We start from the raw sequence: 22,325 nt of genomic DNA on the forward strand, positions 1-22,325 counted from the left end.
ATATGTATTACAAACGAAGAACATGAACATGTAACGGGTAACTTAAAAAAAACCACGATAAACACGTATACAACTAACAATGATGAGAATAACATTTAACATTACAATTAACAGCAACACACCACATTAACACGGTTACGTCAGCAATGACCAATGACGCTGCACACCTTGACGTGGGTTTAAATACACAGACAGGCGCAGGTGTGTGCAAGCGTGGCCACTAACGAGGATCCTCCCACTGCACGTGGCGGACCAAACCACGTGACTCGCGGGAGGCGAGCGTTCCGTGACACTAAGTCTATGGTTAATTTCCTTTACTGAAGGAAATAATTTTCTCTTCATAACAATGAACAATCAAAAGAAAATAGAAAATCAGTGAAAGTAATAATGGAAAGATTCTATTATTGCAGTTAATCGAAGAAAATAAAACACGATCTTACAGGTCTGATTGAAATCATGTTTTCGTTCTTAGTGAATTTATTACATTTTTGTTCCCTATTTGAATTTGAAATTTACTTTGACTAACAAGCTTTATTTTAATCATCCCTACTGAGGATTGATTCTAATCTGAGTTCAATTTGGCTATTTTTAGTGCTTGTTTAGGGTAATCACTTGCAATGAAAAAAAAAGAAATATGCACCTCAAATACACACCATACCAATAACAACACGGTTCATGTAGCCGCAACGGGAAAGTGACACACAAAATAAACAACAACAAATAAGACCAAATGCGGATTTTTAGTCTCGAGATGACACAAAGGTAATTGGCTGTAATTCTCATAAATTTGGCAGATTTTTCCAAATTTAATAGTTTTTTTTTTTTAGTTTCTCAGATTCCGATTTCTCTCTCGCTCCCTGACTCACACACTACGTCAAGAATAAAGGTCATTTGCCATTACTTTACTATTCCACACTCAGGGTACAGAGATTTTATCCTGTACTGGACATTAATAAAATTAAATTTCAAAGGGGAATTTATTTCCTTATTCATCTATTTACTAATTATCTCTATTCTCAAGTTGAAAGGTGAATAATGTGCTATTTATTTCTCGCTCTCCACATTATTAGGAAGTTCCTGCAAACCTCTAGGTTACACTTAGCAAAGTTTAATGAATGAAATGAAATAAGGACAATCGTAATAAATCAATTATCAGAGACAATAGAACTTTTAATGATTTAAATTTTTAATAATCTTGCCCTGGAAATTTTGTAAATTTCTTAAATTTCTAAAAAAAAATATCAGAACTAATTTAAACAGATTTAAACAGAACTAATGAACTGATTTGAGAACTAATGCATTTTTTCCCTCTAATATTTCATGGACTGGCCCTCAGGGCAGGGCTAAAGCTGGGTCTCCTCTGGCACAGATGACAGTGTCAGTTTGCAAGCGTCAGCTGAGGACTGGTCAGATCACTTCAAATTCTGTTTGAGGACTGGTCTAATCACTGGTCTGATCACTTTCCTCTGTTCCCACTCTTTCAACCAGTATGCATTCCCTAGCATCCAAATCTCTGACTTCTTTTTCTCCTCTCTCCTCAGATGAAATTCTTCGACTCCTGACTTCCAGCAATCTGACTACATGTCTGCTGGATCCAATTCCTTCCACTCTGTTCCAGACAATCACAAGAGATCTGCTTCCTTTCATCTCTGTCATCATCAACAACTCCTTATCTTCTGGATATGTGCCAACTGCATTCAAAACCGCCAGGGTGGTACCAATCCTCAAGAAAGCCACACTTGACTGCTCCAACGTTATCAACTACAGACCGGTATCACTTCTCTCTTTCCTCTCAAAAGCCCTTGGATGAACAGTTTACAATCAATTGTCTCTTTTCCTCACCCAGAACCAGCTGCATGATCCCAATCAGTCTGGCTACAAACCGGCACATTCTACAGAAACAGCCCTTATAGCAGTGACGGAGAAACTTCATGCTGCTAAAGCTGCCAAACTGTCATCTGCTTTAATTCTTCTAGATCGTTTGGCAGCGTTTGACACAGTGAACCACAACATTCTTCTCTCTGTTCTCTCCAGGCTTTGTGTGACTGGCTCTGTTTGCAGATGGGTTCAGTCCTATCTGGAGGGACAGTCCTAGCAGGTAACGTGGAGATGATCCACATCCAAACCATGTAGACAAGTTCCACAGGGCTCAGTATTAGGCCCCCTTCTCTTCTCTTTGTATACTCATTCTCTTGGTGATGTAATATCTTCTCATGATTTCTCCAACCACTGCTATGCCAGTGACACTCAATTATTTCTTTCTCTTCCACCCTCTGACACGCAGGTCTCGAGACTTATGTCTGCATGCTTGACTGACATTGCATCATGGATGACAGCCCACCACTTGAAGCTCCACCCCAGTGAAACCGAGCTTCTGTTCATTCCAGGTACTCTCAACCCTTACCATGACCTCACAGTTTCCTTAGAGAACTCCCTGGTATCACCATTCAAAACTGCTCATAGCCTGGGCATAACTTTGGTCAACCAGTTGCCATTCTCAACTCATGTTTCAAATCTAACCTGGTCTTGCAGATTTCTCCTTTGTAACATACGAAGGATTCGGTCTTTTCTCCTGCAGGAAGCTACCCAGGTGCTTGTGCAGTCTCTTGTGATCTCAAAGTAAGACTACTGCAACTCACTACTTGCTGGTCTTCCTCTAGGAGCCATCAAACTTTTACAATTTGTCCAGAATGCAGCAGTATGACTGGTCTTCAATCTTCAGAAGTTCACACGTTACTCCACTGCTGTGCTCCCTTCATTGACTTCCAGTAGCTGCATGCATCAGAGTTAAAACCTGGATGCTTGCCTACAAAGCCAAAAATGGACCAGCCCCTTCATACATGAGGTCAATGGTCAAAGCTCGATCCGTACCTCGAGTACTTCGAACCTCAAGTACGGCTTGGCTTGAAATACCTTGCTTCAGATCTCATGGAAGGCAAGTAACAAACACAAGCAGACTATTTTCTGTTCTGGCTCCAAGATGGTGGAATAAACTCCTACTTGCTGTCCAGACGGCAGAGTCCCTTGCAGTCTTCAAACGTAGACTGAAGACCCATCTATTTGCTGAATATTTAAAGGACAACTGACCCTGCTTCCATATTGACTAAATAAATTAGTACTTATTGTAGGGTATTGTTTATTACACGGATGTTGTTTAACAAACTCTAGCACTTATTGTTTATTGCACTTATCATTGTTTAAGATAGAACTTATGTATTTTGTACTTCTAGGTATAAGCATTGATCCCTGTATTTCTACAGTATTCTAGTTCATTTGTATGTTGGACTCTAACATACTGTACTGTACTAGGATATATTCTATGAGTAAATGACAAAGCACTTTTGTAAGATGCTCTGGATAAGAGCGTTGCTAAATGCCTTAAATGTAAGTAAATGTACATGTAAACAGTACTTATCAGAGTGAACTAACTTCCTTCCCATCAAAACGTGATCTTGTCTTTCTCATTCGGATTGAACATAGACTCTAGTGGCTCCTTTTGCTTACCTCAGAGATGACATAATGGATGACCATCTTTATTCATAATCATTAGATAGCACACAGTCACTGAATCACTAACCTTGGTTAAGGAAACGTTTTTTGTCATGCTGGAGTACTTACAGTAATGATAAACTTCACCATCGTGAAGTATTCAGATGTATTTAGTCTTTAGCCTTGTCCAAAACCAGGCAACTAACTGATTCTTCAATGCCAGTAATTTTGTGATCAATAAGTATTTCTGATTCCTGAACATGTTTTTTAATCTGCCTTTGTAAACTGTTAATCAAATCAGTAACAGTGTGAGGGGTATATATTGTGTTCTTCAGTTGATATCAGAATGTATGGTAAAAATTGTTAGTTAACATAAAAATATAACTGTAACTGCAAGATTTGGTTAAAGGCTGCAACCACAACACTTACAAGCAGTCATTCAGTTGTATGCAATATTTCCAACTGTGGAGTGTATAGGTATATCTTAAAACATATCTAACTATATAATTGTATAAGGTTTGGACTTAAGTTTGGTTTGTGAATAGTTCTGTTCAAAGAACAGCACAAAAAAGGAATTCAGGAATACCAAATATCAATTTTGATTTGAATACTGCCTAGTGTTTGCCTGGTGTTACCTAGTGTTTTGAATATTAGAATATTGCCTGGTGTTTTGCTGTTAACAAGCAAAAGTTCCAGATGTTTAAGGTATATTGTACCTTGCAATGTAGAGTGTGATGGCTTGATTTTTTTTATTTTTAAGATGTGTGCTTATATGTCACAGAAAGGAAAGTTACATTTATATTGTTGGCAAACTGATGAACACTTAATTTTGTGTATTCTCACAAATGCAATGTCACTGTCAAAATATTGGGCAGTTCTGTGTCAGCTTTAAACACAGTGAATCTAGCCACGCTGATAGGTTTTGAAGTGAAATGACCAAACTTGTGTAATATGGCTCTGTCTCCTTGTAGAGGTTTTGGCCTGCTGCACCAAAAAAAAAACCAAAAAAACCCAACAACAATGTGATATGCCCAACCTCACCTCCAACCCTCTGAAAAATGTTATTATGGATCAGAACCAGATGAGTTGAATGTTGCCATGGATATCATGAATGTGTGACACTGAAAAGCTTGCTAACCTGTAATTGTATGCTTGGCTACAAGGGGGAGACCTGCATGGAAACAGTCAGTGGAGGGTTATCCATCCATCTTACGTTGGGGTTCCTGGCATGTGTTGTTAGCTTTGACATCCTGGCCTTCGTGTTGGCCTTTGTTCATCAGAGGCGAATGCCAAAGGCCTGGCAAGATCTCGTCAGTTTCTGCTTGTGTGTTTGTCTCTCTCTCCTCACTATGTTTCCTTGTCTCGCTCTTTCCATCCTGCTCTTTTTCTATTTGGAAAACATCACTGTGTGATATTAAATCCCCTTCTCATAGTGCTTTAGCTGAGATTAATTGTTGATGTCAGTCAAGCATAGGAACTATGATAATTCTGTAAGTTTTAACTTTTAATGTCAAAAGCATGCTTTAAATTATGTGGTATATTGTGCACTTTAGCCTTTATCAGAACCCCACACTCATCTTTTTAGATGGGACAGGCACCCTGCTCTTAGGTGACCCTGCTCTTCATGACGCTTATATATTTTCTGGTTGCTAAATAATAATGACGGCTCATGTTGCCTTACACTGATTAAATATAAACTGGACATGATTTCTTCAGTGTTGTGAACTTGTAATGCAGAGAGAGAGTAATATGCAGTGAGATTAATAAAGAAGTAATATTATTATGCAGTGAGATTAAAACAGGCTTTTTCTTTAAATTGTTTCATGTTAACTTGTCGATTAAACCTATCAAAGTCAGCACTTTTTTTTTGTTTTTGTTTTCTGTATCTTGACTCAAGTTGTTTCCAGTTCATTTTAAAAACCACTAATTTTAGCATATAGAAGATGTTAATTCCATATGCATGTGCAAGGATCGGAATCTTCAGATTAAAGCGCGCACACAATATGAATGGATACTAAACTTGCTTTGTACCTGTCACGGGACGCCCCCCCAGTCACGGCCCGCCGCGTGCAGGGGGGTTCACCCTTGTCTATAGCCACACCCCCGTGATGACACGTATCTGCACAGAGTTTATTGTTGAGTGTTTGTTCGTCTATTTAAACCCCCGTCAGTGAGCGCCTCGGGGTTGGCCATTGTAAATGTTAATGTATGTTAAACCTCGTCATTTGTGTTTTATGTTAATAAATGTTTCACTAGATCGAGGGAGTCTGTGCGTCCTGTTCCACGCACTGTGGCACTCGGGCAACGTTACAGAATGGCCAACCACCACAGGACGCCATCTCCCTTGGCGCAAGACGGACCTCCTAGCTGGAAGTGCGTAGGCACCTCCCGCGCTGCCGCCTGGATCTCTGGATATTGCGGGAGAGGACTGCGACCAATGTCTGCGTGCACTCCTGAGGTGGAGGGGAACACCACCGGGAATTTCTTGAGGGGGGCTTGTGGCGTTCGTGCCAGGGCCGAGGAGTACCGATGTGCTCCACGAGGACCGTAAAGAGGATGGTTTTGTGGAGCCAGCGGGATCCCCGGCTGGCAGGGCTGAAGCCCGAGTTCCTCCCCCTCTGTGGACTCGTCAGCGCGATTGGAGGAGTCCGCCCAAAGCCTCGGAGGCAAGCTGCCTCCTAGAACGGCTGGTGAAGAGAGGACCATTAGCGGAGGCTGCACGTCTGGAACCGGGGCGGACGTGCGCCCCCGCGTGTCCGTTGAGGCTCAGGACACGTTTGCGCACCTGCGCTGAGGGCGGACGCTGAGTCACAGCGCCTTGTGTTTGTGTAAAGGCGTTCCTGTTTGTGTGCATGTGCGCCTTTTATGTGTTTACAGGCGCAACGTCACTAGAAGCGTATCGGACTGTCCTGAGAAAGACAGGGAAGCTGCCTTTTTCCCTCCCGCCGAGAGGTCTGCCTTGTTGGCGGCACCTGGCCCGCCCTGTACTGGGTGGGCACGGTAGCCTGGAATTCGCTGTCCCGGATTTGGACGCTTCGGGAGCCGCGCCTCTTGGGAGGGGATTCTGTCACGGGACGCTTCCCAACCCGCTTCCCCCCCCCCCCCCCCCCCCCGGAGTCACGTGGTATGGCCTGGGTGGGTTCACCCTTGTCGATAGCCACACCCCCCTGATGGCGCGCACCTGCGCGGGGTTTATTGTTGTCTATGTTCGTCTTTTTAAACCCCCACCAGTGCGTGCCTCGGGGTTCGCCTTTGTAAATGTTAATGTATATTAACCCTCGTCGAATGTTCACGTTGTGTAAAACCGTTGTCTATTTGTGAATGCCACCGTCGTCAGTTGTGTTTTATGTTAATAAATGTTTCACTAGATCGAGGAAGTCTGTGTGTCCTGTTCCAAGCCTTGCGGCACTCGGGCAACGTTACAGTACCTTTACAAGGAGTCTTTGGTTTGCTTGTTTATAAGACATTCAAAATAAGTCAATTGTTTAGAATGCCAACATTATAGTGCCTGCAATGAGTTGAATCTAGCTAGTGTTGTTCCGTATTCTAGAGTACTGCAAAACATCTCGGTATACAAAATGTATGCAAAATCATTTTACACCATGTTCTTATACCTTCTGACAACATTGAAACAAGAAACAACTCAATTGCCCGCTCTTCCTCTTCCTCTTCCTTCGTTAAGAGTAGACAAAGCAAAAAGGCCAGCCAAACCAGTCACACTGGATTAAAGAATAATTATCTTTCTGCTGTGCTAGGCTACTCATCTCCCTGGTATTTATATCTCTTTACAGAAACCAAACTACATAAAGCAGCAACACGGATTGTCAGTTGTTTATTTACACGGTCATACATTAATATGATACATCGCAGATGAATCTCTAAATTCAAAACATACAAAGTCAGTTTCAAGCATCACAGGACTTGTTACTATAGTCACCTAATTGTGACAATAAATGACAAATTTGATCTTAGCTCTAACAATAAACATTCAATATTACAGATGACATATTTTTGCAATTACAGTGAAAACAGTTAGGCACAAATGATAAAGAAAACAGCTATTGACATTATAATTATTGTTTATTATATAAACACCATTATATGTACTGGTAGGGCCATATGCTTATTAGCATTGATCAGTGTCAGATAGTATGGGTTTAAGAAAGAAAACAAGACTAAATCACGATTAATGAACGTTTCACCCCTTCATATAGCCTGCTGGTATCCCTTCATAAGCCCAGAACGACTCCTCTGCGCAAGAGGAGAGCCCGGGCTGTAAACATTTTTTTCCCATTTTTAGAAGAAAAATATACTTTTAGGTTATGCACGTACACTTGTAGATCGAAATGCTTATCAAATAATCAGTGGCAGATATTACGGACTGAAGAAATAAAACAAGACCGAGTCACAAACAATGTCCTTCCCTGGTTTATAAATCTGCATCGTAGGGTCTTCCACTGTATGACGGATTGACCGTTCCTTTTCCGTGATGACCTTTCGCTCGTGGAAAGTCGAGGTCGTCGTCAAGTGTATTCCTGGAGTACGGGACACTCGAACTGCTAATCGAGCTGATGCTTCTTGGCACGTTCACTCTTGGATGTGGTGTCGGTCGCACCGGTCTGGTAGTGGTCCTTGGGGGTCTAGTTTGGGGGTACTCTCCGCGGTTTCGACCTCCGCAACATTTGCATATCCCAATGAATATGACAATACCCGCCAGGACCTCCATGATACCCCCAATGTAGCCTAAGACAATACAGTATCCCACTCGTATGTCCCGATTTTGGGGATTAATAAAGGTGGTAGACGTGTTGAGGTTGGGCAGTAAGTGAGTGTACCACGCGATGGGAATAATGGTCAAAACGCCCGAGCAGAAGATAAGAAGGCCGCCCATGCTAGCGAGCACCCACCGTGGTTTCTGGTTTGTCCAGCATCGCGCTGCAGGCGTTACAAATGCCAGTCCAAAAGCAGTCACAATCAACGAGGCCACCATCATACCCTGTGCAATCGGTATGATTTGGTTACTGAAATATACTGTGTCTGTGCTTCGTAGATTACAGTTGACTTGAGTTGATGTAGTGAAAGTGTTGCAAATATCCCAAATACCTTGGTTCACTACAGTATCTGAAGACTGTCCGGCAATATTGTTTAGAGTGCGCCAGTTGGTCGCTACAGTGCTCGTCAGGTCCAGGATCCATCCGCAAGGTGAAAAGACCAGTCCAAATATCAAAATACCCGGGGTCCGCATGTCAAGTCCGAAGATGATAAACAGAGAACGCCTACACTCACTTTCACGCACTTTAGCTCAAAGGTATCGTGCAAATTCTAAGATGTCAGACTGAAACCTGGGGTGGATCCGTGTTATAGCCAACCTTTATTGCTCCGGAACGATGGGTGTGGTGTAAAATGCAATACAAATCAGAACTGTTTTTCATCGCATGTTTTCCTAGTTTTCAAGAGAATCATTTACTTAATGTGTTTTAGTTATGTGATTGTAGAGGTAGGCTGAGGTCGTCTATATGGTTAATCTCTGTAAAATAAATAAGAAAAAATCTCGCTGTATATAAACAAATGCTCCAGCTCGCTCAACTATAGTACTGAATATGTCGGATATGATTTACATTGCTTGGAAATAAACGTATATTTCCTAAATTTGTTTCCTGTGCAACTTCCTATATGGAAAACATAATATCTTAGAATTACCAAGAAATTGTCTGACTTGTTAAAAATGGTCTGGATTTCTACACAAAAGATTATTGGCCCTTGAAGAAATAACTGTTCATGGTGAGCCTCCAAATAGTAATAAACAGGCTATAGGCCTATATCTATAGCCTTTCGTGTAACTGTGACATGGTAGTAGGTAGGCATGGTAGGCATGTCTAAACATTTAAATTCATATAAACAGCACCTCCTAAGACGAGTTCGACAGTATGACAGAACGCGTTTTTATGGTAGCATGGCTTATCAACGTAGACGTTCTCACGGCTTCTGTTGTATATGGTGTATTGACCAGGCCGTCCCCTGATACCCTTTGCTGGCTCTCGGGAAGATAACTCTTCCAAATGGAGGTTTGTGTCGCACAGAGTACATTTCTAGATTTTCTCCACTATTCAGCCTGCTACAACATCGACATATTCCCAAGAACATAACAAAACCGCCAGTAATTCCCAGGAGTCTCCCTACGTATCTCCCACGCGAATGTCGGGGGACGGAGATCTGATGTCATTACGGGTACATGTAAACCACGCAATGGGGAAGAGAACTCTAGCAGAAAACAAGAACACCGACCTGCTGATTACAATAAACGCGCCTGGTGAAAGACCACAAAGGTTCAATATCTGTTCCAGCTACATCAAAGAGGTTTATTCATTGACCAGTTATCATATCTCAAAGGTACTTTTTAAAAATACCGTTTTATACAATTTACTCGAGATAGTTTTGTAGCTAACGCTACAGTTTTCTCATCTGTTGTTTGTAACACTTGCAGCTGTATCGACTTTACAACAATTTAGCAAATTCTTGCATTTATGGGGGGTGCATATTAAAGTCACTAATCACTATTACATAACTAATGGTAGCTATGTTGATGTGTCCGATAGCTAGAATTTAGAATTATTATTTTGAGGTTGCTAAGGTAGTGTGATAAAGTGAAAACGGAATAGGATTAAGTGAGCGATTGAGAGAAAGGCGCAAGCACAGAACCCGTGTAATTAAGGAGGTGGGGAACCCCGTTCGTTATGAGCGCGCGTATTTAAGTGCGACGAATTGAGCGGTATAAAGATGGCAGAGGCTAAAAGTGTGAGTGGATGGCGTTTGGAAAGCGTTCCAGTCGGCGCGAACAGACACGGGAAAATAGAAGTGTTGCAGCGGAGTAGGTTGCGTCCTGAATGAAAGGAGAGTCGTGGGAAAAGTTAAAAAAAACATTTTAAGTGGGTAAGCGCAATTTCGGTAAATATGTGGGGTTTTGTGTGCAGGGGGCTGAGTCACGTTTTTGTTCCCTCTACGTTTTGTATCTCGATAAGTTCGTTCCCGCTATGTGTTTTCCGATTCTGAGTTCTTTTGTGATGTAGTTTTATTAGGTGTGGTGTGGAAATGAGTTATCACAAACTGTACTGACGAAGTGATTTTTGCACATGTGATGGTAACAATGTTAAATGTTAGTGAAGCCCTTTTGTGCCTAAACTCAGAACCAGATTTTCCAACCAATGTGTTGAATTTTATGGTTTTAAAATTGTATTAATAAATTTGTATGCCCCGGTACGGGTGGTGCTGCTTTTTAAAAAAAAGGCCTAAGGTGGTACCTGTTAGAGTTAACTTAACATAACTTTGATTCTATACATGATTGTGTAGTCATCGACGTGTGTGTATGTGCGTGCATAGAAGCGCCCTATACTATTTCTTGTCAGCACAGTGTAGTTTAAGAAAGATAGCCAACGCTAGCTAACGTAACTTGGCTGTTAGCTGTCTAATGCGTCAGATTAAGAGGAAAAAACTCATACGTTTTAAAATGTCGCTAATTACTTTTGAGTGTGTGAGCGCAAGAACGGTGCTGTTCATTTTGCTAATTTAAGACAACTAGCAAGCAAAATAGCTTTGGCGTGCTTTTGCAGGTGGCAAATGAACTAACGCGAAAAAAAAGGATTTTACATTGGTTTGACGACGAAAAGAGGTGGTGGAGTCAAAGTCTGCCATCACTGATATTGTTGAGAGCTTGGCCTCTATTATTCCTGTAGAATAAGGTGACTTCTACTTGAGATTTAACGCGATAAAACGTCACTACAAAATTACCAGGCACTGTATTTTATTAAGCAGAAATTCTTTAAAGGTAGAATCTCCGCAGACCTAACCTAGTCATTGCCTTACCAGCTTGTTTAGGTACACAAGATTTTGATTAAGTGCAGCTCTCTCGCTCTCTCGCTCGCTCTCTCTCTCTCTCTCTCTCTCTCTCTCTCTCTCTCTCTCTCTCTCTCTCTCTCTCTCCTTCCTTCCTTCCTTTCTTCCTCTTGTCACACGTATTACATAATCACGTTTGCAGATATTTAGGCTGATTACATTTTTTATATCGGTTTTCTTTAGACTCCATGATTTACATTAGTCTTTACGTTTCACAAATATATTGTCACTACCAGCAAATGTGAATTTGGCATATGATTAATAAACAAGTTGATGTATTTGAAACAGTGCTGTTGCCAGTGTTCATGTACATAAATTTAGAATAAATATTACAAGTTGTGTAAATTCATTACTAAAGTATTAAAGTTGAGATATTGATTAGTTAATAGTGTTTTTTTAATTCTTAAGTGAAAGTAGCTGCTTTTGAATTGTGAATTTGAGTAATATGAACTTTTGACTTTAGCCTAATCTTTAATGATTAGTTGTAGTACCTACTTAAATTACTTGTAGAGTTTAATGATATATATGGTAATGTAAATATGTCATACTTAACACTTGTAGAGTTAGTGTATTTACATTTATCCTAAAAGAAAGTGCAATGTGACCCATGAATGCAAATTTATAATCATTTAACCTGTAATTTTATTAATCATTAATTTTATACTCATGTGGAAATTAATCCTTCAATAATTTTGTATATGGTCACAGCAAGAAAGCAAAAGTATGAGAAGAATGCCTGCATGGTGTCTCAACTACTGAGAGATACCAATCATTTCAGAAGACAAGTTTACATGCTGATTTTATCTACCAGAATGTCAGAATGAGGGCCTCCTGGTTGTTCCTACACACCAAGTGAACATTCATTGTCATTGGAAAAAAAAACAATTTTTAAGTAATGCTAGCATGGCAGATGATTACTCATTTGTTTTGCTCAAGGTCTTTGGATTTGTATTTATGTATGGCAGATCTAAAATCTAGATCGAGATCTTGCTTGGCATGTACAAACAATGGCAGGGTAACGTCAATTAAATTCATTAATTTGTTTTATTATTACACAATAACAGAACTATTCCTTCTACTGAGTGTTAAAATGTTAGACTGTGGGGGCTGGGCATGGAATGAGACTGTACTTGATTTTTGCTGCCATTCCTTCAAAGGAATTGTGTGGCAGTTGTGGAGTCTGCTCATCAGATCACTGACTAGGTCAGCCAGAAGCAGTTTTTCTCGCATCCAGTTTCTGAGAATTTTGCATAAAACCTAGTGAAGTTGCTAAATCTGCCCTCTCGCTGTTAGCCTATACTAAATACAGTAGTCCTGTATATAATTCCACACACGCCTTCTACCAGAGGCTTTGGAGATTGAGGGTATCGTGCAGGCTTTTTGCTGGTCCTAGGACTGCATATACCCAGATCTGAATTATGTGCATTTTAGAATTTATACTGTAGCCTTGGAGCCAGATTGTGCTGTTCTCAATTTGTATCCTGTGTTTATCCTCACAAGATGACTGATATCTGCACATATTTGGGTTGTGGATCAGTCTCTATTCTTAAAACAGCTAGGGGGTTGAAATTAATTTATCCCACAGGTGCTAGGTTTTTACACAGATTGATGTCACTTTTGTTGAGTGGTCCACCATTCAAAAATATCTTGCTGTGGATTGATGCTGACCACTGATTAATTCCTAGGGAATAAATAATGCAGATGTAATAGTCTCTAACTGTACACTTAAATTTACCTACAAGTTAGGTGTTAATAAAGTTTGCGTACAACTACGCATGTTCCATGTCTACTTTTATTTTGGAAAGTTATAAATTGTGTGCACAATTAGGCAAGTTGTATTTTTTGAGGATTCATTTTATTATTGAACAACTACAGTGCTCTGTCAAGCCAAAATGTTTAAATCTCAAACCTGAATATTTAAGAAAGTGAAAGTGAGGTTTTGGCTTTTTTAGGGGAAAATCCATGTGCCTAATTATTGGCCAACTATTAGTGTGCAACTGAATGAAATGGAAATTCCCATCTTTTTTTTAATTTTCATCTGTTAGTGAGAATAATAAACAACTTAATTTAAAAATAAACATTTGTTTTTTGTTTAAATGTGACCAATATAGCCACACCTTTTTTTCAATGTCATAAGCCTTCCATTCATGAAATCTGTCAGTTTCTTAATCTGTTGATTCAACTTTTTGTGCAATAGCAACTACAGCCTCCCAGACACTGTTCAGAGAGCTGTACTGTTTTTCCTTCACCATAAGTCTCCCATTTAAGAAGGGCCCACAAGTTCTCAATCAGATTTAGGTCAGGTGAGGAAGGGGGCCATGTCATTATTCCTTCCTCTTCAAGGCCTTTATTGGCTAGCCACGCAGTGGAATACTTCGATACATGCGAAGGCATATTCTCCTGCATATAAATCATGGTCGTCTTGAAAGTTGCAGAACCTTTCCTGTACCACTGCCTGAAGAAAGTGTCTTCTAAAAACTGGCACTTGAATCTTATGATCTTGAACAAATAACTACAATTTAGCTACCTAACAAGAACGGTTCCTTAACCAATAACAGTCTAAAGAAGTTGGCTGCTCTTTTGTTTCCTTCACAGCAAGTGTCGTTGCCATAGTTATCGGATTCATTGCCCTTGTAGTTTTATTGGGGGGAGCATATCATTTCAAAATAAGGTAAGTTTGGGTGGATCTTTTAATAGAAAGTATTACATGATCTCTTCATTTTGCTGTACATGAATTCCAATTCTAGGGAAACATTTTAGCCCCTGTAAGGACATTTCTGAAAGATTAGATGTGATTGGGAAGATCAGGTTCATATTAGTCAGTTATTACCTTCTGTGAAATGTCTTATGGTAGTTTTGATTGCATTCCCCTAATTGCAGGTGGTACAATACCAACTCATGCCCTAATATAGGCACACCACAAGAAGAAAGGAGCTATAAAGTTATAGATTAACCACTGTTTTATGTGCTCTCTGCATATGACAGGCGCCCTTCCTATGGCCGTCTGCTGGATGACACGGAGTACAGATCAGGGGGCAATTTTCTCAATCCTGTGTTCGAGGGCTAGGTGCGTTCCGAATTCAGATGACTCTCCACTAGTGATCCTATTTCAGATGGATGGTTTTGGACTGCAGTGGCTACTGCTGTCATTATTCCTTCCTCTTCAAGGCCTTTATTGGCTAGCCACACAGTGGAATACTTCGATACATGCGAAGGCATATTCTCCTGCATATAAATCATGGTCATCTTGAAAGTTGCAGAACCTTTCCTGTACCACTGCCTGAAGAAAGTGTCTTCTAAAAACTGGCACTAGGTTAAGGAGTTGATTGAGTCCATCTTCAATCCAAAAAAGTCAAACTATCTTATCTTCAACAATACCAGCCCATAGCAGTCCACAAAGTGGAGCTCCATGCCCATTACTGATCCTGCCACGGGCCATCCATCTGGTCCTTCAACAATCACTCTCGTTTCATCAGTCCATAAAACCTCTGAAAAATCTGTCTTCAGACATTTCACCTTATGTGTCTTGTTCAGTGGTGGTCTCTGAGTACTGAACACCTTGTACTTCTGGGCACAATCTCTCTCCCTTTTTTCACCCATTTTGCCTGCGGGAAAAGAAGCTGCCTAATACTTGTGCACTCGTTGATAGTATGTTGATCTCCTTAGGCCACACCCTCCCTCATTACACAAATTCACGTCACCTGATATGCTTAAATCCAATAAGCATAAAATCTGTCTTCAGATATTTCTTGGCCCAATCTTGACATTTCACCTTATGTGTATTGTTCAGTGGTGGTCTGAGTATTGAACACCTTGTACTTCTGGGCACAATCTCTCTCCTTTTTTCACCCATTTTGCCTGCGGGAAAAGAAGCTGCCTAATGCTTGCTTGTGCACTCGTTGATATAGTATGTTGATCTCCTTAGGCCACACCCTCCCTCATTACACAAATTCACGTCACCTAATATGCTTAAATCCAATAAGCATTCAAGTTTATACAGCTTGTAGTTGGAAAATATGCATACAAATGATATGGACAAATACTCTCTTGCCTAATAATCTTGCACACAGTGTAGTAGTCCTACTTCTCTACTGATGGGGATGTATGAGTAAAAACAATACTGACAATGAAAACGTGTACCTTCCAGCGCGTAGGTCCTGGTTCATTTTAAAATTGAGTGTTACCTCCACCTCGTGGTGATAAGAGTAAAGTCAAACAAGCGCTCGACAATTTCGATAAAATAATCTTCTGGGTTTTGGGTCTTTTTAGTGTTGATAGATTTTTTTATTTTTTTTATTTTTTTATTTTTTATTTTTATTTTTTTTAAGGGTTAGGTTACTTAGTTTTATAGCGCACTGGTGATTTTAATCATCGACTGCCTCTGAACGTTTAAGACCGTCAATCATAAGATTAAGAACTTCATTAATTTAAAACTATATAAAAGCTTAGTACACAAAAATGTCAGAATGAGTCCTGAAAAATGTTTTTTAACAAGTCGTCGTATTTCGTAAAAGGCGTATCCTAGCGCGAAATCGGCCTATCAAAGTCACTTTAAACGAGAAATCTTTCCTCGTCACTGACAGTTTCATTTTTGCAGCAGCGTGGTGGAAGGCGAGCGCTGTGCAAATAACCGTGTCAGTACGTTTGCGAAGAAAAGGAAAATGACAGTTTCTCATCCAGCGGTGAGCTTCTCGTTTCTTCTGTTGGCAGGTAGTCTACATTTGTATAATTGTAAGAGCCAAAAAAAAGTCAGGTTTTTTTTTTTTACTACTAAAATTAATGGATGTGATTCAGAGCCTTTAGTCAGCCATTTAATACACAATGAGTTAGTTTTAAATAGGCCTTTCATTGACTTAGCGTATTTACGTTGACTGATGTATTTTATTTAATGTAGTGTCTTAAATGAATGTGACATCGTAAATGTGAAATGCAATCTAAAGATCTCATAGGTATTTATAGTTATCTACATGTAACATGAATAATTTATAAGTTATGTAACATGAATAATTACATGATGCTTGTCTAATAATCTATTTCTATTAAGGTTTGATGTTACGTAGATTTTGTCCTGCTTATTCCATTGACACGACAACGTTGCCATCAACAACAACAAAAACATCAACGCAAGATAACTTTACTAACAACTCGTCTACAATAACTGCACTGGTGACAACAAATCAATCTACAGCTTTCTCCACATCTGACTACAGGAACCAAACATTAGCGGCTGCATTAACTGTTACAAATTCCACTCCACATTTGAGGACAATCGTGCCAACGGTAGCAACCCCTGCAATTACCTTTACCAGTGCCATTTCCGCTCACAGTTCGCAGACTACGGAATATAACACCTTAAATAATGCAACCAATGGGACAGCTCTCGTCTCCAGCACGTCAACACCACAGTTAAGCACAAGGGTTAAAAACGCAACTAAGGAAATGGTCGTCAGCTTTTCATCAAGTTTTGATACTAAAAACAAAACATTTGCAACAAAACTTCAGGTGTCCTCAACAATTCTTGTGACAACAACTAAATTGGTGACACCATCATCAGCGGAAAAGCCATTTCCTATCACCGAAAACGACACACTTAAAAAGTCTGACAGCGATAACCTTCCTAAGGCCCTGAGCTCAGGTAATTCATGTTAACCTGCGTTGTTTATATTTCATATATACAGAATATTAATCCTGATTTCCTTAAAAAAAATAAAGGTATTTCAAACATAATGGCAAAATTGCTGAATAAAACTCCTAAAAGTCCCTAAAGTGTATTTATGGCAAAACCTAGAAATTTGTTTGACATAATGTTTGTGATCTTGAATAAATAACTACAATTTAGCTACCTAACAAGAACGGTTCTTTAACCAATAACAGTCTAAAGAAGTTGACTGCTCTTTTGTTTCCTTCACAGCAAGTGTCGTTGCCATAGTTATCGGATTCATTGCCCTTGTAGTTTTATTGGGGGGAGCATATCATTTCAAAATAAGGTAAGTATGGGTGGATCTTTTAATAGAAAGTATTACATGATCTCTTCATTTTGCTGTACATGAATTCCAATTCTAGGGAAACATTTTAGCCCCTGTAAGGACATTTCTGAAAGATTAGATGTGATTAGGAAGATCAGGTTCATATTAGTCAGTTATTACCTTCTGTGAAATGTCTTATGGTAGTTTTGATTGCATTCCCCTAATTGCAGGTGGTACAATACCAACTCATGCCCTAATATAGGCACACCACAAGAAGAAAGGAGCTATAAAGTTATAGATTAACCACTGTTTTATGTGCTCTCTGCATATGACAGGCGCCCTTCCTATGGCCGTCTGCTGGATGACACGGAGTACAGATCAGGGGGCAATTTCCTCAATCCTGTGTTCGAGGGCTAGGTGCTTTCCGAATTCAGATGACTCTCCACTAGTGATCCTATTTCAGATGGATGGTTTTGGACTGCAGTGGCTACTGCTGTGACCAATCAGACACTATCTATTTGATTTGACAAGTGCTGTCTGCTGCCTCATTGGTGAATATGTTAGACTGTAAGCTGTGTGTTTTCTTAGAAGTGAATAATTAGATTTTAAGTATCAAATAATCAAATCTTAAGTCAGTTGGAAAGTATTTAATATTAACTATGGTGATTGTGTAAATTTATGCATACTGACCAACATTAACTTGGTCGGTAATAAACGGGTAGTGCAGTTTCATTGGGGATGGTCAAGGCTGTTATTGGGGACTAAAATACACCACTAAGCAAGAGGAGAAGGAGGAGGCGTGACATCTGGCTGTCTGAGTCTGGGTTCGGTTCCAACAGTACTGTACAGTGATGTGACGGAACAGGTTTTTTTTTTTTTTTTGTTATTCATAATACCTACCGAACAGGATAATACTTCGGTTGCCACTTCTGCTTCCTGCTTGTGTTCAGGCTACAGCTTCAAAAATACACAAAAATGTCAACAGGTCCTTGCAAGAACTAGAAACTAAGTGAGATTTTATCATCTTGCATTATGATTAAACACTTCTCTTTGTACATGCAAAGATGCTTTGGTTGTTAACTGTTGTCTGCAGTACCTGCACAAATAAGTCAGGCATAATTACTATATTAAGCAGCTCTGTAGTATGAATAGCTGACAACCTGAAAGTGGTTAGGTAAGTAATGCCTTTCCTGTATGCACAACACAACTGTCATTTCCTTTTTGCCTGACATTTGAAGCTTGGTTTGGCCTGAAAATGAAGGGCTAATCCCTCATAGTTCAAACCCTCCACATATAAAGCATGTGTGTTTCCAATACATAACCCTTTGTAATGGATGTCAACTAGAGAAAAGTTTAAAACATTTTTGAACATTTGCCTGTCATATGGCTACGGCTTGTTCAGAGAACAGACATGCTCCACTAATTAGTGGGTGCTGAAGAGAGAGTGAGCCTAATAACTGTAATGATACATATGGCTGTTGTTCCTGTAACACTGGTGTTCCCCCTCTCTTCATCCAGTGGTGTGTGTGTGTGTGTGGAAAGGCAAAACATGAAAAGGACTGCAGTTATTTAAGGAAATAAAAGTGAAACGTGTGCAAGTTGACAGTACTATCGTAATACTGAAACACAGTTCCACAATGGTTCACTGAATCTTTAAGTTCAATACCAGTGCTAAACCAGGAGGTGTCAGCAGTTTCTTTTGGGAAAAAAAAACATTGAGTGAGTCTTTTTCTGTCTTCTCTGCTCAATCCCACTGTGATGTTTTATGTATGTAATACAAACCACAATGAGGAGGACCCTAATTAGAGATGGGTGGGACCAAGGGTGGAGCGATGCATGTCAGAAATGTTCAAAAGGGATTTCTGAAGAACTGAGAGTGAGCCCACATCTCAGTAGAGGTCCATATAAAACAAACCATATGTTAATTATTTACATCAAGTGATTAAAAATTTCCCATAGACATAGTGTCCTATATCACACAGAAAGTTGTAGAGACTGTGCTGTACTCTGCCCCATATAAATTAAACCATGTGTAATTCCACAAAGTAAATATTTTTTTAAATTGTGTAATTATTTAATTACACATAAATTATACTTCCTTTAATTGAACTCATGGTATTCTATATCAAAAAAATAATTTAGGCTAAAGTTCAAGCATTTCCAATTAGAATGACTGCTTTATATTGATTCTGGAAGTTTTTTCTTGCTACAGCAGTAACATGGTTTTTACTTTTCCTTTTAAAACTGCATATCTGAGCACATACCTCAAAAAGGTCAAATTTATTGTATCCCATTTAGTGCAGCTGTTGTAAAAACTCATTGTATCTCATTATATTAGTCACACACTTTGATTGAAGCTTAGCAACTTTAATGAATGAAATGAAATAAGGACATTCATCATAAATCCTACTTCAGAGACAACAGAACTTTTACTCTTTTAAGTTTTAAATCTTAACTTTTGCCATGGAAATTTATATAGGACTAGTAGCCTATAAAATAATATTATAGAATTTATATTCTTATGACTGTTTGATTGCAGAAAAGTTCAGTTCTCAAATAGCAGAGAATGATTTAAACAGAACTAATGGACTGATAAATACAGGATTTTTTCCACTAATATTTTATGAACTGGTACTCCGGGTAGAGCTAAAGACAAGTCTCCTCTGACACAGATGATGGGATCAAAGACGATGTATGTAATGGATGACCATCTTTAGTCATAATCATCAGATTGCACACAGGCACTGAATCACTAACCTCAGTTAAAGAAACTTTTAATGTCGTCTTGTTTGTACATGCAGTAATAATAAACTTCATTACTTTGAAGTCTTCAGATGCAGTTGGTCTTTAGCCTTGTCCAAAACCAGGCAACTAACACTTGAATGCCAGTAATTTTGTGGTCTTTCTGATTTTCTAAATGTTTTTTAATCTGCCTTTGTAAACTGTCACTACCAGTGTGAGGGGAAAATATTGTTTAATTCTGTTAAATCAATAACATTGTGAGGGGAAAATATTGTGCTCTTCCATTGCTTTCAGAAGGTATGGTGAAAATTGTTAGCTAACATAAAAATGTAACTAACTGCAAGATTTGTTTGCAAATGGCATTCAGCTGTATGCAATATTTCTGTGGTGGCGCCAAGTAAATTATCTTCTCAAACTGTATCACATAAAAACTCTGGAGAAAACAGAAACTGTTTGTCTTGTTCCAAACAGTGCACAAGCACAATGGTGCTGGTGATTTAAACTTGTGTGGATTGCCACAAACTAATTACAGAGATTTGGCAAGGTCACTGCGGATGTTGCTCAAAGCTGTGGATTTACATGGGCTCTCTCACTCAACTGTCTGGGTACATTCCTGTCTGCCCAGCCCCTGAGTTACTCATGACTGATTGGTATATCAGCTGCAGCTAAACCAAGATACAATTATAACTGGATTCAGAAGTGAAGAGAGGTAATTCAGTCCACAAACTATAATGTGTGGTGTATTTCATGTTTAATTCTGTGTGTGTTGTATGTTATAAACTTTAGAATTATGAAATGAAATGAACTTTTGTGCAGGTACCTTTCTCTGCATGAAAGATGTGGACTTTGCAGACAGCACTGTTAATGTTTCTCATGGTGCTCGTTTTCTCCAAGCCAGTAAGTTCCCGCATTTGGTTAACATTCAGCTATTTAACTGCCTTTGCTGTTGGTACTTGTTATTTTTGCCAGGTTTGAGGTCTAAATATAATGTGTATGTCCCTGTCCTTGACATGTTACTGCCTGCAGACTATAGATGCACCAACTTTGGGGCAGAGTTTCATTGCAGTTGCATGTTTACTTAAAAGGTACACACCATGATACAAATCTGTTTCACAGTTTCATTCATGGAATAAGAGTAAACATTCAGACATTATCCGGCACTTCCAGAAGTCTGATTCCTCAGATTCCTCCTTGGATGAATCAAGCAATGCTTCAGACATGGATGGCTCACAGTCATCTGAGGAAAGTGAGTCTTCTGAATCTCAGGGAGATGAACAGACTGAGGCAAGTGGGTCTGTATCTAGTGAGTCTAGAGCTAGCGAATCGGTTTACTCTAAGGATGTCTTAACCTCCACTCCTCTAGCCAGTAGCACTACAAGGCATTCAGTCACCACATCTGAGGATATCACATGCTTCACTGAGTTTAGAGGTGATAACTAAAGTGTTTATACTTATGTCATGCCATTCTTGGTCTAAGATGTTCTTGCAAATGTTTAGTTTTGCTTCAGAATGCACTGAGCTCATTAGATTTTCAATGTTAAAGAAATTCATATAAATGTTTACCCATATTCATGTAATTTTGATTTTATTTAAATTTTCTTTGCTGAGCATGTTTTGTCTCTTGCACACCTATTGTTAGCCTATTGAGTTGTAGAGTTTTACAGTACAGTCATGTACTGTATGGGAGTATATGTATGTTACTATGTATCTTATGTATAATTAGCAGCACAGTGGTATCTGACTCAGAGATTCTGTGCACATTTGATCTGTCACAATAAATTCCAATAAAAGTCTCACAATTTTCACCATCAGTAGCCAAGGAGTTGAGTGGTAATTGTAACAATCAATAGATTCTTGTGTTTGGACACTCTAAGCCAAATTTCACTGTCAAAGGTATGGAGATGATCAAGAGTGGGTTCTCTGTTCCATTATAATTATTCTCTTAGTCTGGGTCTTGTTACATAAATGCCTCATAATTTTAAGATCATTTTAAAATAGAGAGAGAGCGAGTATTACATTCTATCATTTAAAGATGATCTTTGTGTTATGATACTTTTGGGAGGCCCAGCCCTGTTAAACTAAAAAGTGAGTACAAGCTCCTTTGTTTTAGTCATAAGTAATAAACAGAGGATGATGGATGATCATATATATGTATATATATACAGACAGACAGACAGACAGACAGACAGGTAAATTTCTAACAAGCAGAATGTTTGTATACATACAGCTTATACATAT

At 39.3% G+C, this 22,325-nt stretch overlaps 1 protein-coding gene, 1 long non-coding RNA gene and 1 other non-coding gene across 5 annotated transcripts; 2 read left to right on the forward strand and 1 right to left on the reverse strand.

The window, feature by feature from the left end:
- Nucleotides 1-1,309: 1,309 nt before the first annotated feature.
- LOC145652427 (uncharacterized) lies at nucleotides 1,310-2,388 on the forward strand. Its single transcript, XR_014118734.1, has 3 exons — nucleotides 1,310-1,771; nucleotides 2,035-2,098; nucleotides 2,285-2,388. It is a non-coding gene; the product is annotated as an uncharacterized LOC145652427 (long non-coding RNA).
- A 4,922-nt stretch (nucleotides 2,389-7,310) lies between these two features.
- LOC113576757 (claudin-23-like) lies at nucleotides 7,311-8,817 on the reverse strand. Its single transcript, XM_027009044.3, has one exon. It carries the CDS (start codon nucleotides 8,732-8,734, stop codon nucleotides 7,919-7,921), a length of 816 nt encoding a protein of 271 aa, XP_026864845.2. The 5' UTR covers nucleotides 8,735-8,817; the 3' UTR covers nucleotides 7,311-7,918.
- Nucleotides 8,818-9,751: 934 nt separating this feature from the next.
- Nucleotides 9,752-21,901, forward strand: LOC113576759 (uncharacterized). 3 transcript variants are annotated; one of them, XR_014118731.1, is made up of 7 exons: nucleotides 9,752-9,879; nucleotides 15,977-16,089; nucleotides 16,424-17,014; nucleotides 17,291-17,366; nucleotides 17,681-20,796; nucleotides 20,904-20,984; nucleotides 21,204-21,901. It is a non-coding gene; the product is annotated as an uncharacterized LOC113576759 (transcript). The 3 variants fall into 3 exon arrangements; XR_014118733.1 differs by having other exon boundaries at nucleotides 15,980-16,089; XR_014118732.1 differs by lacking the exon at nucleotides 9,752-9,879 and adding an exon at nucleotides 10,300-10,419.
- The last annotated feature ends 424 nt before the right edge of the window (nucleotides 21,902-22,325 follow it).

The sequence above is a fragment of the Electrophorus electricus genome, chromosome 19 (assembly GCF_041902795.1).
Source record: "Electrophorus electricus isolate QZ-2024a chromosome 19, ASM4190279v1, whole genome shotgun sequence".
Lineage (NCBI taxonomy): Eukaryota > Metazoa > Chordata > Actinopteri > Gymnotiformes > Gymnotidae > Electrophorus > Electrophorus electricus.